This window comes from Crocodylus siamensis, chromosome 8, assembly GCF_052110815.1.
Source record: "Crocodylus siamensis isolate JL-2025a chromosome 8, ASM5211081v1, whole genome shotgun sequence".
Lineage (NCBI taxonomy): Eukaryota > Metazoa > Chordata > Crocodylia > Crocodylidae > Crocodylus > Crocodylus siamensis.
Window position 1 is genome coordinate 55,009,940 of NC_143402.1, and position 14,853 is coordinate 55,024,792.

General features: G+C 49.9%; 1 protein-coding gene across 12 annotated transcripts in view; it reads left to right on the plus strand.

The window, feature by feature from the left end:
• The window catches only part of WIZ (WIZ zinc finger), a 113,091-nt gene that overhangs the window by 78,711 nt on the left and 19,527 nt on the right, over positions 1–14,853 (plus strand). For all 12 annotated transcript variants that reach the window (XM_090059943.1, XM_090059938.1, XM_090059940.1 and 9 more), the window contains one exon: positions 31–396. In XM_090059943.1, coding sequence (XP_089916069.1) covers positions 31–396 — 366 coding nt within the window. The remainder of the gene's footprint in view (positions 1–30; positions 397–14,853) is intronic.

Sequence of the window (14,853 nt, forward strand, 5' to 3'; positions counted from 1 at the left end):
GTGACAGAATGTTTGTCCTCCTTTTCACAGTGGCCAACTTTGACCCAAGCACTTTCAGCCTCATGCGCTGTGAGTTCTGTGGGGCTGGCTTCGACACGCGGGCAGGGCTGTCCAGCCATGCCCGAGCCCACCTACGGGACTTTGGCATCACCAACTGGGAGCTCACCATCTCGCCCATCAACATCCTGAAGGAGCTGCTGGCCAATTCCTCTGAGCACCCCATGCTGCAGGCTGCAGCAGGAGTGGAGCCATCGTCCCCGAGCTGCGAGAGGGAGGCACATGGATTTGGACCCCGCAAGAGCATGACGCCCATGTCCGAGTGCAGCATTCCCCGGTCGCCACTGTCTCCGTTCCCGCCTTCCTGGGGAGATGAATCCCTGCAGTCCTACAGAGACGGTAAGATTCTCCTGAGCTCGCCTGAGAGCCCAGGGTCTGCTCTCTTAGTCTAGGGCCAGGTTCCCCCTCCCATCCAGTGGGCAGAGGAGTCTGCTTAGCATAAGCAAGGGCAACAGGATGGGCCCCTTGTTAGTCTCTAACGGTGCCTTGTTCCTCCATCTCACCTTTCACGCAGCCTGTACTGTGCCAGTGAAACCTGACACTGGCTGTCGCAGGCGAGCAGAGCTATGATGGCAGAACAGGAGATAAGACCCAGCTTTCTCTTTAGCGCGGCCACCTTTAGGACAGCTCCTGTGGGCTGCCAGCTGTGCCTGAAGGGGAAGGGGTTTTCCTGTTTCGTTTTGTTTTTGCTGTTAAAACAACCAGGCTTCTGCCTGGGAGTGCTACATCTGTCACTGACTGGTGCCTGCAGCCCTGGAGGGTGACTTGGCCGTGTTTGTTCCTCACTGGGCAGAGCCTGGCTGAGGGTAAGGGGAGGGCAACTTTGCAGCCATTGGAACTTGTCCAGTGCCTCCAGTATCTCTTCCATTGGTAACACACCAGCAGAGTTCTCTGCTACACAAAGACGTGGTCCCTGGCCAGGGAGCTGCATAGTCACCTTTTTGCTGCCTGTCCTCCCTAGAGACACTCCAGCTCTGGGGGATGGGCCTATAACTAACACCATACAGCACCCCATGTGCTGTAGACTGGCTCTGCTTCATGGGCTTCAGTCACAGGAGCTTGGTCGCACCCCATTTGAAAAACAAACTCAGTTCAGTGCTATGGGTTGATGACCAAGGAATGTGGGACTGGAGCTGAATGTAGGGAAGGGCTAGAGCATTAGCAGGGCTGTGCATGCTAACTTTAATCCTGGCTCGGAGGGGAGGGAGGGAATGACAGCTTCTCTTGGGCTGCCCCTCAGATCCAGGCACGTGCCTTCCCCTTCTAGTACCCCCATCTGAAAGGCAGCACTATCCTTCTCTTCCTTTTCCTTGCCCATTTATCCTCCTGATATACCTGGCAATGATTGTCACCCCTGTTTTTACACTTGGGGGAACTGAGGTGCAGTAACTCTGAGTGACATGTCTGTGGGCTTTCTGGGAGTCCGTGCAGAGCCAGGAGTTGAACCCAGATCTCCCTAGCCTCAGTCTGGGGCCTCAAACACCAAAGCCGCCTTTCTTTCTTTGTCGCATGGAGTAGATGCGGGCTGTGGATAGCTTGCCCCAGCCACTTTCCTGTGCCCCTCAGTACAGGAGCTGAGTGTACCATGACCCCTTCTTTGGACACCATATTCTGCCCTCTATGGAATTCTGGGGCCTTGCCAGCCAGCTTTCTAGCAGGGGAGAAATCAGTGCAACTGGGCCTGGATCTGTCCTATGTGTAACTTGCTTTGTTTACATGCACGCATCAGTTCTGGAACAGAGGCAGCCACAAGCAGCACACAGGCCATTTTTCCACCAACCCCAGCGCACAAAACAGTGTTGCATTCCCAGGAAACTGCTGTGGCCCAGGAAGAGCCTTGAAATGCAGAGAATAAAGCAGAGTGAGAATCTCCCCCTGCCCCAGCTTCTCCAAAGGCTGCTGCATAATGAAGCAAACAGTGACCCTCCATTTCTTCAAGGACTGCAGAACACCTCGCACACTAAGGAAGTGATATCATCAAACTGTGTGAGACAGCTTCTGTTGTGCCAAACCATCCTGGTGCTCCTTGATATAGAAGGAAAGAGAGGTGTTGTAGTCCCTGGAATGCTATGCTGGCCAGTCCTTGCTGCTGCTGCATGAATCTGTGTTTAGTTAAAATACTGAGAGCTTGCTAGACCTGCTCCATGGTTCCTTTCTGTATTTGGAGGATGCTTGATAATGACAGTGATAATGAATATTGATGAGCTGTATGAAACACTGACATGGCAAGTTAAATCAAGGTGAAGATGCCTGTCTGGTGCCTGTGCCTTATTGCTGCTCAGATCCCAGCCACCAGCTTATCACAAACAGTGCCAAGAAGGACATCAAATGCATGCTTTTAAGTAGTTTGGGGGACTTAGAAATGTTGGTGTTTCTGGCTAACATAGTGGCTTAGCCACGTGCCTGGTGAAAGCCTGTAGAGGTGCTGGCTTCAACTTCACCACAAGTCCATGGTGTTCTTTTTGGGAACTTGGTACCCCTGCCCCTTTGTACCTGTGGCCTGAAATTAATAAGTATAAAGAATGGAATGTGCTGCAGTCAGCAGAGTGGTGCAGCAGAAGCTGATCATCCTTGACAAGGAGAGGCTTCAGAGAAATGGGCTGCGCGCTGCTTGGATTTAGGATCCCATTCCCACATACAAGCCACCCTTGTTAGGGCAAGCAGGCATAGGAAGGATAACAGCCCATGTGTCCTGGTCAGAGGAGTGGATTGGCTGCCAACATAGCCTTTGTCCTTACAAACTACCCTTCAGCATGTGGCCCAGGCCCAGTGCCTCTATCTGTGGACTTGGTTTTACTTTGTATGCCTGTTGGGGTCTTTCCCATGGAGTACAGCACCCCTGAGAACATCACCCACCCTCTGCCCTTTTATTCAGGGGAAACAACTGCAGAGGACAGCAGCATCCAGAAGAAATGACCAAGCTTTCAGTCTCCCATTTGCTTTGTGCTGCTTCGGTGCTGCCAGTTTGTCATGGCCCAGGTCAGCCTGACTCAATGATTAGGCATGGGTCTTTCTGCAGAAAGTTGCATCTCCTGCCTTCCCAGCAACTTGGCTATATCATGCTCTGTGCCTGCTGAAGCACCTTCTACTTAGAGCATAAAATTCAAGCTTTGCTCAGGAAAGCTGCTGCTATAATCAGGACAAGTTAAAAAGCCCATGGGACCTTCACATGCTGGGGACAGTCCATTCAATTCCCCTTGCAGGTATCAGAAGCTACCAAAAAGCCAATTTTACAAAGCACTGAAAGAAAACTGCACTCAGGTGTTCATCAGGAAGAATCAGTGCAGAAGTGTCTCCCTGTCTTGGACAGCACCAGGATCCCCCCAGTGATTAGGGCAGGGTGAGAGGCCGTGTGGAACAGAATCTCCTCCTTTTTCATTTCTTATTTAAACCCTGATCAGATTGTTGGCTCCCGCACAGCCACGGTCAATAGAGAGTGAGCGTGAAGTGATATGACCGCCAGCAAAATCCAATGGCAGGCCCAGTTGCTCTGAAACCAGAGCAGGAGTGTGGAAAATCCTCTAAAATCCATCTCTTGGATTTAAATGTCACCAGCTTTCTTCTGTGTTCTCTCCACACCAGTAGTGTGCTGGGGGAGGGGTGTCTCAGGAAAATGAGTTAATCTGGGAAGCTAAAAATAGGGCCAGGCTGTGGTCCCCAAACCAGTACAATAACTAGCACAACCCCACTCCATTCCAGGGTTCAGGGTGAGCGAGGCCCTGAAATCAAGAAGATATCCCCTGGGTTCTGCAAAGGAGCAGCTCATTTTCCCTGAGTCATGGTACTCGCTCTTTGCATATGGAAATTGTGCCCTGAGAATTTGAGTAAATCTTGTAATTAGTTTGGGGCTAAATTAATTTTTAAATAGCTCCTCCTAGATGCTCAGCGCACTGCGTCGGAACTGGTTCGGTCTCGGGTGATTTTTAGTAATGGAATAACAGACTTGTCCAACTTTCCTCTTGGTTAAATCTTGTGCACAGAGTACACTTGCAGGAACCGGGTTGTAATTAAGCTGAGCTATTAACAGTTGTCTATACTCATAACAATTAAATGCTAATAGGACGAGGTCAAGAGCAAAAGCAATTGCGCACGTGTGTTTCAGTCAAGCTGGTTTAGAGAGAAATTAAATTAACTCCTGTGTGCTTTCCCATTTATGATGTTCCCTTGGGATTGTTCCGTGTCCCAGAAAGGAGTATAGACCAGATTTCCAGATTGGGGTTTAGGTGCCACTGAAAAGAAAGCTTTTTTTGCAACCTTGAGTCCTGCTTCCAGGGCTTGGGGTGTTGAGTAAACCCTTCACCTGGCTACACAGCTCCTGTATGTCTGTCTTCCCCCCAATTGCTACTTTAAACTAATTCCTCAATTGATAAGTCATTTTGTCCAGGCAAAACAAGCTAAAAGAACACTGCAGTGTGTAGCTTAGTGGTTCTCAACCCTTTTTAGATTCCAGGCCCCCTTCATTAGACCCAAAGGTTCTCTTGGAAAATGCCAGCTTTTTCCTTTCACTTGCTTTTTTTGATTACAGAAAAATACTAGAGCAATTCTTTGGTTGCAAGGAACACAGGCAGACCACAGTAGGGTAAAATGGTTTTGACACTTTGGATTTCTATTTGAAATTGGATTTCTTGTGGATCCTGTGTAGGTGTTTGCACCCCTAACCGTGCTAATATTGCACAACTACTGCATGGCACCCTTAAAAAGAGCTCTTGGCACCCCAGGGTACAATAGCACCTTGGCTGGGAATCATTGTTGTTGCTTTTATACCCCCAAAGCCAGCAAATTCAGTGCTTTCTGCAGCTGCTCCCTTGTATAGGCAGTGTGCTGTATCACGCTATGTACTGTTGAACTTCTGCCCGTAATGTGGCTGACTTTAGCGCTCTGAGGCAACTGTTAAGCGGGTGGGGCATGGAGTGGTGAGGTGATTTACCAAATGTCCCCGAATTGGTGGCAGTCAGGATTAGAAGAAGGCCCCTCCTCTACTTCTAACTACGAACTTGTGTGGCCTCTTGGGAGTTGCAGTTGCTGTGGGAACCATAGAGCTGACTACCCGCGATGCGCTCAGCTTGCCTCTGGGCTACTGTCAGAGCATTAGCACCTGCACTCAGATCTCCCACAACCGCTTCCTGCTTCCTTCCTGTCCAGTCCAAGGTGCTGATTGTGAAACTGCCAAATCCTTTCTGGTGTCACTCTCAGAGCACTTAATAGCTAAGAAAAGCTTGCTGCCAGGCCCTCAAATTCAGCCTAGTGACAGGGCTTGTGTTTCTGGAATGTGCTCCATTTGCCAGAGCCTGCAGCTCTTTGCTTCAGGAGCAGATGGAAAGATGTGCATTTTGTTTAGCATTTCATTAATGGTCCTTTCACTTGCATGTGAATTTGCTGCTGCTGCGACAGTGTCAGCTGTTACAGAGTCTGATCAGGAGGAAGCAGCACTGGGTGGAGAGGGCTCAGCTCAGCTCTGCTCTACCCTCTCCACCCTGGGGATCTGGTTTTGCTTTTCTATTAAACGTTCTGCCATCCCAGGTGAGCCTCACTTCACCTGGCAAGAGAGGCTTGTAGGCCACAAAGATCTTGCCTAATGGAATAAATATGGCTATGTTTTCTATTTTTGATATGGCTGAGATGCTGTAACCAGGATATCCACCGACAGCCACAGATTCTGGAGGAGACTTGGCCTTTATGGAGCAAAGGTTTTTCTGAGCTCTCCTACCCTCTCTCTGGCTTGTTGGCATGATGGACACATGGCAATAGAGGGAATATCACTGAGAAGGAACCAGCTGTCCGGAGCTCTATGCCAGCCCAACCAGAAGGGATGCAGGTTGATGTGGGGTGGAATTCACTGGCTGGTGCTGTGAAGGAAGCCAGAGCAACAGTCTCTCTTCCAGCCTTGGAATATAGGCTGCTTATCAGTCACTTAACAAAAATGAAAGAGGAGAGTGGATGTCCAAATCCTCCGTCAGTCCTCTGCCCCTTGGATCCAAGAGATGATCACAGCGAGAGTCGGTATGTGGATGGAAGGATGCAAAGCTGCATCCAGGATGGGTTCTGGGGCACTGCCCATGGCTCTGAAGGCAGCTCTATGCTGTGGGAGGTGACTAGACCCTCCCCCCGCGGGATGGCAGCCCAAGCATCCTGGGTGGATTGCAGCTGAGGAATCATTCAGCCTCCCAGATTCTTTTTCCTGATTGACTTTCAAGCAGCCATTGTAGCCTGTGCTTCCCTATTGTGCCCTGTTCCACCTGGCAGGACTGTGCTGGGGTGCTAGGCAACAGGATCTCTGCTCACGGCTCATAAAGCACTTTGAGGATGAAAGGAGCTGGAGGAACACACGCTCTGCTGCTGCTGGGTCTGCGGAGGGCAGCTCAGCCACCTAGGGCTCATCCTTTCCATTTGCTCACGATCTGTGGCCCTCCCAGTCCAGGCTGTTCTCCCTGCTCTGTCCTGGGGACCACTCTAGCTGAGCAGGCTGCAGTTCTGCACAGACTCGCTCTGTATTCCTCCCCCCACTCCCCCTTCCCCCTTCCATTGAGCAGCCATTTCTACACCTTCTTTATGGACTCTGAATGCAAGGAACAGCCCAGCTGCAGCTCTGGAGACTTCACTGGTTGTGTCAGAGACAAATGCTGACACCTTCCTGATCTGCCCTCATATAAACAATCCAGGATGCTCATCATGAGGAAGAGGAGGAAGCAAGTGTCATGCTGCCCCCAGGCTGCAACACCCCAGCACCACTCTCCTGGGTAGTGCCCTGACCTGCAGTGCTCCAGCAGGAACCAGTGGGCATTTATACCATTCTGTAAGCCTGTGGCCAGCTTGGATAGTCAGTGCAGAGGCAGCCAAGTGGGATTCTGCCCCTGCTTCTGGCAAGCAGCAAAAAGAACTGTGTGCAGGAGAAAATGTGGCAGCTGTTCCAGATTGAGCTGATCATGCTCTGGAGTGAGGGCTTGGAGGAAGTACCTGTGCTGTGCAGAGAAAGTCCTTAGGTGAAGAGAGTCTTGCACCAGGCTGAACCTGCTTTCTGCATGTCAGCACCAGCCCAGGCAAAAGGACCTTCTGCAGCAGCATGTGCCTTTTCAGAGCTAAGCTGGGGCTGCCCTATTGTTTTTAAGATCTAAAAGGTGAGTGGGATAATATGCAAGAGACCCTGATTATAGCTGGTAAAAGTGGGAGAGAGCGAAAGTCGCCCTTGGCTGGAACGTGAAGTGCTGACCCTGGCTCCAGGCAGGTGCACAGATTTCCTTTTTGGCACCACCTGTGGAGTGCAAGTGATGCACACCTGTGGGAGGTGCCAGACATGGGTCCCATTCTGCTGCCACAGCTGGATGTTTTCTCAGCATTGTTCTGCTTGCTGGGTTTCTGACTGGGCTCCGTGGGGGGTCCTGGCCTGTTCCAGCTAGCGCACTCTCAGCATGGTTCCGCCAATGGCTCACCTGCCTGTTGTGCTGAAGGAGCGTCAGTCCTGTGTGTGCCTGCCCCAGCCCCCTGTGTGCCCGCTTCTCTGGAGCCTGTGTCGAGGGTCTCTCAGCCTTGTGAGGGGGAGTTCTTTGGTGACCCACTTCTGCAGGCTTTGGAGTGTCAGCCTGAAAAGAACAAGTCTTGGCACCCCCTGGTGTGTGCGTGCGTGCAACCCTGCCTCCTCTCTCCAAAGGCTCCACACTGACCTGCCTCCACCATTTTCCATGATGGCTCTGCCCTGGCTCTCTGCCCAATCCGAGCTGATTCCTCCCAGGTCTCTCTTAAGCCTCCTCCCATTCAGGCTGTGCCTGCAGTCTTGGTGTCAGGCTCTCTTGTCCTGCTGTGTGACTTTACCTGTGTGCTCTCTACAGCTGCAGCAACCAGCTGCTTCCCCAGCTCATCCTGTTGAATCAGAGCTGGGTCCATCAGGTGTGCAGCAGTGTAATCAGGTATGCAGCAGTGTCCCCAGGGCACTAAGATTGGATAGGACACTCCTTAGCTGCCCTCATGCGTCCATGATTGAGCTCCAGCACACACTTCACCCTGGAGGGCAGGTTCGGGCTTAGCCATGGCCCAGCTTGCCTACTCTTGTGAGACCTTCTGGCTGGTGTGTTGCTGTTTTCTGCCCCCAGTTTCCCATACCTCATGTGCAGTGGAACATTTTCTGCTCCTTCTCTCCCTGAGCCCATGTCCTATCCTCTGTGAGGACCCGAAAGCTAATCCTGAGTGTAGCGAGTCATCAAGCTGCACTGCTATGCCAGCTTCTCCTGGTACATGGTGTGCAGTGACCTTTCATGGCCAGTATACACATATGGCAGCCCTGAATGAGAGGAGGCAGCTGTCTCCTCTGTCAATGGTGCCACCCCCCTCTGAAACCTCCTCCCACTGACTTGGACTCCCAACACCCAGCAGCTCTGGGATTTGGCACCAGCCACAAAGAGCCCATTAGCTTGCAGTCTGGTCCCAGGCAATGCACTTTCCTCCATGGCCTACAAAAACTAAGGAGATGGAATTGAATCTAATGCAGCTTCTTGGTTCCCTGTTTCCCAGTGTATACTAAAGCTCTCCTCCTGCCATTGGCTGGAGGTCTTGGAGGTGATAGTAATATGATGAGCCTTCTGTTGTTAACTGGTGATCATGGGGAGGCCTGCACTCCTAGTGGCTCCAAGCAGGGGACAGCAAGTGGTGGAAAGTCCCCAGCCTGCCCTCAGTTGTTCTAGTAGTTAATTGCTTCACTGTTTTAAAAAAAAAAGAAAGTTTTTGCATTTTATTCCTAGTCTGAGTTTGTCTCAGCCCTTAGCTGAGTTGCTAAACTGAAGGATAGTTTTCTGTCAGAAGTCTCCCTCTACAGATAACTGTCAGGAGCACTGAACCATCTGCTTGATAAGCTAATTAGACTGTGCTACTTTTGGTCCTTCACTAGAGGGCAGGTTTTTCAGACCACAGCTCTTTCCTGCAGCTCTTTTTTGACTCTTTAGTAGTCTTTCTTGATCACTTCAGGTATGAACACAAGGGCTGTAGTAATCTTGTGATGTGTTGGACCAGAGGTGTTCAGTGTACAGCCCACAGGCCAGATCTTGCTCATGGTAGCTGCTTCATCCAGCTTGCAGGGCCCTCATGGGCCAGCGAATTTGGAAACCGGGTCTGCCACAGAATCTGGGGCCCTGTTGGTCATGGCCATTGGCAGCAGAGCAAGGCCTGTGTCAGTTCAGCCCCACTTACCCTGTTTCTACATGGCCAGCCACTGTTTGCCCTGAAGCCATTTGTTCCACTGCTGCAGCTGCAGCTGCTGCTGCTGCCCCTGACTCGGCTACTGCTTACGCTTCTGGCCTTGCCACCTCCGCTTCTGGCCTTGCCTTGAAGATCCAGCCTACCAGGACCGCACCATTCAGATCCAGCCTGGAGTACAGGGTGAGTTTGACACGCTTGGGTTAGACCATCTAGTAGTGGGCTCCCTGATCCCATAGCCAGCAGTTACACTACCATCTTGAATTCTCCTTGATATTTTCCATAACATGGCAATGGGGTTGATGTTTGACTTTCATCTTTCTCAGAGGCATTGAGTATTAACCCCAGCCAAGGCTGGGGATTGTGACTGGACTGTGCCAGGGCTCCTGCTGGGACTCAAGCCCAGAGGTTCCTGGCCAGAAGGTCTTGCCTCTCTGCTCAGCATTTGGGGTTAGGAGGGCATTTTATCTTACGGCCAGACTGGTATGGGCTGTGGCAGTCTTTGCCTTCCTCTGTAGCAGGGGCATAGTCTCTGCTTGGGATCTCTAAAGCTGTTGCCTTTGCACTAGCATGACTTTGGCCACCATGGTCCCCCTGCTTTCCCTGTAACAGATTAGGGTATTATGCCTTGAGTTGTGTCTGGGTTGACTGTAGGTTTGCTAATATGTTAGAAAATGGTTTTGTATGCAATGGTTTGGATAGGAATGATCCTGCCTCAGGCAGGGGATTGGATTAGATGATATGAAGGTTCCTTGCTGCCCCACTTCTCTGTGATTCTATGAAAAATGCTGGCAAATTCAAGGTGCTACACCTCAGGAAGAATAATCAAACACAAATACAAAATGGGCAACCCCTGGCTGGATGATAGTGGGATGATCTGGGCATCTTGGTAGACTGAGGACTCGGTAAGTCTGCAGTGTGGCGCAGCTGCACAAAAGGCAAATGCAGTTGTAGTATGCATCAATAAAAGCATTAGGTGCAAGATACAGGAGGTGATAGCGCATCTCTGCTCAGGATTCATCTAGAGTAATGTGTGCAGTTTTGGGCTCCGTATTTTTAGGTCCAGTGCTAATTTTTATCAGAATGCCATGTTGGAGTGCATAAGCTAAATGACTCATGGGAGTTGTGAGTATATTATATTGATGCAGTTATGTTTGTCAACAAAAATCAGGCGTGCTTGTTGAGACTTATTCTCTCCCCCAGTCTATTTTAGTGGCACTCAAACTTTTTTGATTAAAGACCCCTCTCATTAGTCTCGGGTCCCCTTTGGAAAATGCCATCTCTGAGCTTTCATTTATTTTTTGATTACAGGAAAATACTAGAGCAATTATGCTGTTGCAAAGAACTGTAAAAGACCGCAACAGGACAAAGCATTTTTGACACTAAGGATTCTTCGAGGAAACCTCTGGAATGCTCTTGTGAATCATGTGTAGATGTTTGCACACCTAACTGTGTTAACCTGCTAGGGGATTACATTAAGGGCTCAGTGAGCAACTGTTTACCAGGACACCTGAGGGGAAAACCAGGAGTAATGGCCACAAACTCCTGGAAGATGGATTCAGGCTCAACATTAGGAAAAACTTCACAGTTAGGGTGTCCAGACTGTGGAATAAGCTTGCTTCAGAGGTGGTGCAGTCACCTACCATGGGGATCTTGAAGTGGAGACTGGACGGCCACCTTGCTGTGGTCACCTGACCCCGTTATCTTTCCTGCTTGGTGCAGAGGGCTGGACCCGATGATCTTCCAAGGTTCCTTCCGGCCTTACAATCTATAAATCTATGAATATTGCATAGCACCTTGCAGCGCCCTTAAAATGATCTCACAGACTTGGTGGAGAATCACTGGTCTATTTTGATTGCTTTGTGTTGGGTGTTTGCTCTACCAGTTTCATCCCAGACCAGTCTTTCCATGGTTTTTGCCCAGGACCGACATCAGTCTGACAAGCCTGTAGTTTCCAAGTCGTTGAATTTATCCTCCTTTATTATTGCCATCACACCAATGGTTTTTTTCCAGCATTCTGGAACTTCCTTAGTATCCTGTGATTGGTTAGAAACCAACATAAATGGGTCTGAAAGCTCCTCAGCAATTGCTCTGAATGCTCTCAAAGACAAGTTATCCATGTCTGGAGATTTAAAAAGCTTAGTTCCTGGTTTTGACCCTTAGTTATTGATAAAGCCAGAAGGCTTGTATCATGGTTAGATACAAATATATACCTGCGTCCTTCCGAAGGTAGAACACAAATATTTACTGAATTGTCCTGACCCCTGAATTGTGATTTTTACCATGCCTGTTTACTATCAAACATATGTTATTGATAAGAGATCATTTGTCCTGATACACTTAACAAAGTGCCCCACTGACCAAAATTTTTGACTGATCTCTTTAGCTTCCCTTAGTAGCTGCCTTCACTTCTAACCTGATAATTTGGACTCCTTTCTGTCAGCGTCTCCCTTTCCCCATCATTTTATGCAATATTAATGCTTCCTTCACTCCTGCTCCTGATGGAGATTATTTTAACCAAAGGAGGCTCTTGTGATTGCAGAGTTCTGGAGGTTTTGGGAGCATCTAACAGATCACTCCTAAACTACTCCCTGTCATCACTCACTTCGTGAACAGCTTCAGTGCTTTGCATTAGTCATTTCTAATTTCTAGAAGATAACTGTTCCTGCTTCTCTCCTTTCCCTGAAATGCAAAAACATCCAGCCTAGGGAAGGGCACCTTTGCTTTAAGTGTACCCTGGAGCCACCTCCAATTGCCATCAGCTGGACTAGAATGCAGCTGGTCTCCTTGTATTGTTGTTCAGGATTGCTGCTTAAGACTGGTGCTCTTAAGGTGCACAGGTCCCAGTATGCAGTGTTTTCATTTTGAATGAAGCAACAGGGCTGACAGTCTGCAGTTCCCAGCATTTCAGTTCTCCTGGATCCTTGCAGCTAGACCTGATAGGAGACTTCAGAGACCCGAAGTGCAACGCTCTGTGTTGAACTGAATGCTTGCCAGATCCAGTGTGCCATATTCCACTGCATAAGCAGTGGATGCTGTAGATCTGGACAGGTGCCTTGGTGCTTGCTGCTAACAGGATGGAGGGAAAGGAGACCTCAGGAGACATTACTTTACAGTTAGGGCTGCCAGGCTCTGGAATGGACTCCCAAGTGAGGTGGTGCTCCCCCCAACCTCAGGGGTCTTGAAGAGGAGGCTGGAGAGATATTTGGCTGGGGTGTTATGACCCCGGCACTTGTTCCTGCCCGGGGCAGGGGGTCAGACTTGATGATCTGCTTAGGTCCCTTCCGACCCTAAGCACTGTGATACTATGACACTATGAAAGAACTACAAAAAACATGGCTTTCCCTGGCCACAGAACAAGGGACTTCACCAGGGCATGGAACGTGTTCCTGCTCTTACACAAGGCTCTTCAGAGGTTCTGCTTGGTCCTCTCCCCAAGCCCCCTCCTGTTTTGCTAACTGCCATGGACATAGAGCAGCAGTGTGTACACCCTTATGCCCTCCTCCATAGCTTTTCCATTGAAATAGTCAGTATTAAGCCTTTGCTAAAGATTTAACAGCAAATTGCGGGCACCCATGTAAGCTACCAGCTTTCATATCTTGTAGCCCTGGGTTGTGGGTTTGCTTGCTTCATCGGCTCGCGAAAGGCACAAGACTGCAGAGCTGCCAGCTCCTGACAGAGTGCATTCTGACAGCTTTGTCGCACCCTCCTGAGCTCTGCACATTCCTGATTAATTTGTGCCCTTTCTCAAAATGGCTGGCCTGCCTCCTGTCTCTTGCACTTGAGGAAAAGCCATGGGCTGCCCACTGTCAAGATGGCCTCCATTTCCCTACAGCCTTTGCTAGGGGTGGGGAAGCCACCCTTAGTAAAGATGGCTGTCTCCTGTCATTCTTTAAATAGGAGTGACTCAAAAGTGTCTCAGTGTTTAGGAAACCAGACAGGAGTAGGGAACCTTTCTTTGAGGCCTTTCTGTGCCTTCACTTTGAATTGACATGCACCAAGGGGAAGGGTTGGTGCTGTGGTGAGGACACGATAGACCGGCTTCCTCTCTCTGCTTTGACAGATTCCATGTGCAACCTTGGGCAAGGTCTCAATCCCTATCTGTCCAATGGAGATAACCACCCTGCCCTGCTCTGTCCCATCAAGTGTTTGGAGCATCCCCTAAAGATGGGAGGTGCTGGGGCACTGTGGTCCTAGAAGTGCTTTGGAGAGATTCTACTTGGGAAGGTAAAGAGCTTTTTGTTCCTCTAAGTATCTTCATGAGAAGACTTCAGACAGTAGAGTGCCTTTGTAACCTGGCAGAGAAGGGCAGAAAGTGTTCCAATGGCTGGAAGCTGAAGCTAGGTAAATTCAGATGACGAGGAAGGAACAGAGATAATGTTTTAACAGTTGATCATCTTCAGCCGTGGACCAGCTGAGTAGAGTCTCCATCCGCCTCAGCCTGAGCATGCTCAGAAAAGGTGCTCTCTAGCCAGATGCAGGAGCCTCAGGGTGAAGTTTCCTGACCTGTGCAGCCCAGGTTGTCATGCCAGTGAGAATTGGCCCTTTCTGGCCTTAAAGCATATGAGAGGCAGGAAGCAAACACACTGGGGAAACACTGCTGCAGTTAATCACTTGCTGATCTTGTGGGGTTTGACTCCTAGTCTTTGAACGCTAGAGGGCTTGGTATTAGATGGGACAGATGGGTTCTTTTCATTATGGGGCCGGTCTAACCAGGATGGTAGTGAGAATATGGCCCCCTGGAGATCAGATGCAGTTTGGATCAGTTGGAACCATCAGGAGATGCCACGTGCACCTTTCCTCCCCAGTAACTCTCTTGCTCTCAGTGATGTCAGGGCTTGGTCTTCTTGTTTCAGTTCAGACCAGCTGCTGGCTGAAGTCACACAGTGAAATCCTGGAATTGCATACATCCCTGCACCCTTTCTAGCAAGGCCAGGTGGGATAGAGCTTTGACACAGGCTGGTGGCCTTCTTTCAAAGCACAGACCTATAATCAACTAATCAGGACATACTGCACAGACTGACATAGGAGCATGGGGAATGGCTTGTGGCTACAGGTAGCAGGTAGGGGTCTGATGGAGTAGCATTTGCTTTGCCGTTGCCTTGCTGGTCCCTTCTGTCATGGGCAGTGGTGGCACCTTGTGCCTTGCTGACAGGAATGGTTTCTTCTGGGGGCCAGAATAAGGAAGAGGGGCCTGTGACACTGGAGTGCAGTGGGAAGTATTGGTGCATGTCTTGGAGAATAGCTGGTGGTTCCTCAATTGGTATGTTGTTTCCTTTCATAGAGGGCTAGTGCTGTTCTCCAAGGCTTGTAGGATGATGATCTGGGTGGCTGAGCTTGCCTGACAGGGTGTTGTGGAATGGTATAAGCTTTGCCCTGTGTGTTGTGGACCAGGCCCTGTGCTGAACCAACCCTTGGGCATTCTGGCAGGCTCCCAGCACCTGGTGAGTCCCCCTTGGCCATGCTCCCCAGTAAACCTTTCCAGTCAAGGACTGGGACAGCAATATGGCCCTAGGTGACCGGACAGGCCCTTTCTGCCTGTCTGGACTGCAGAGTCCAGCTGGATGTGGGACCCCAATAACTTGGATAGTTTCCAGCTAGAAAACTGCACTGTCA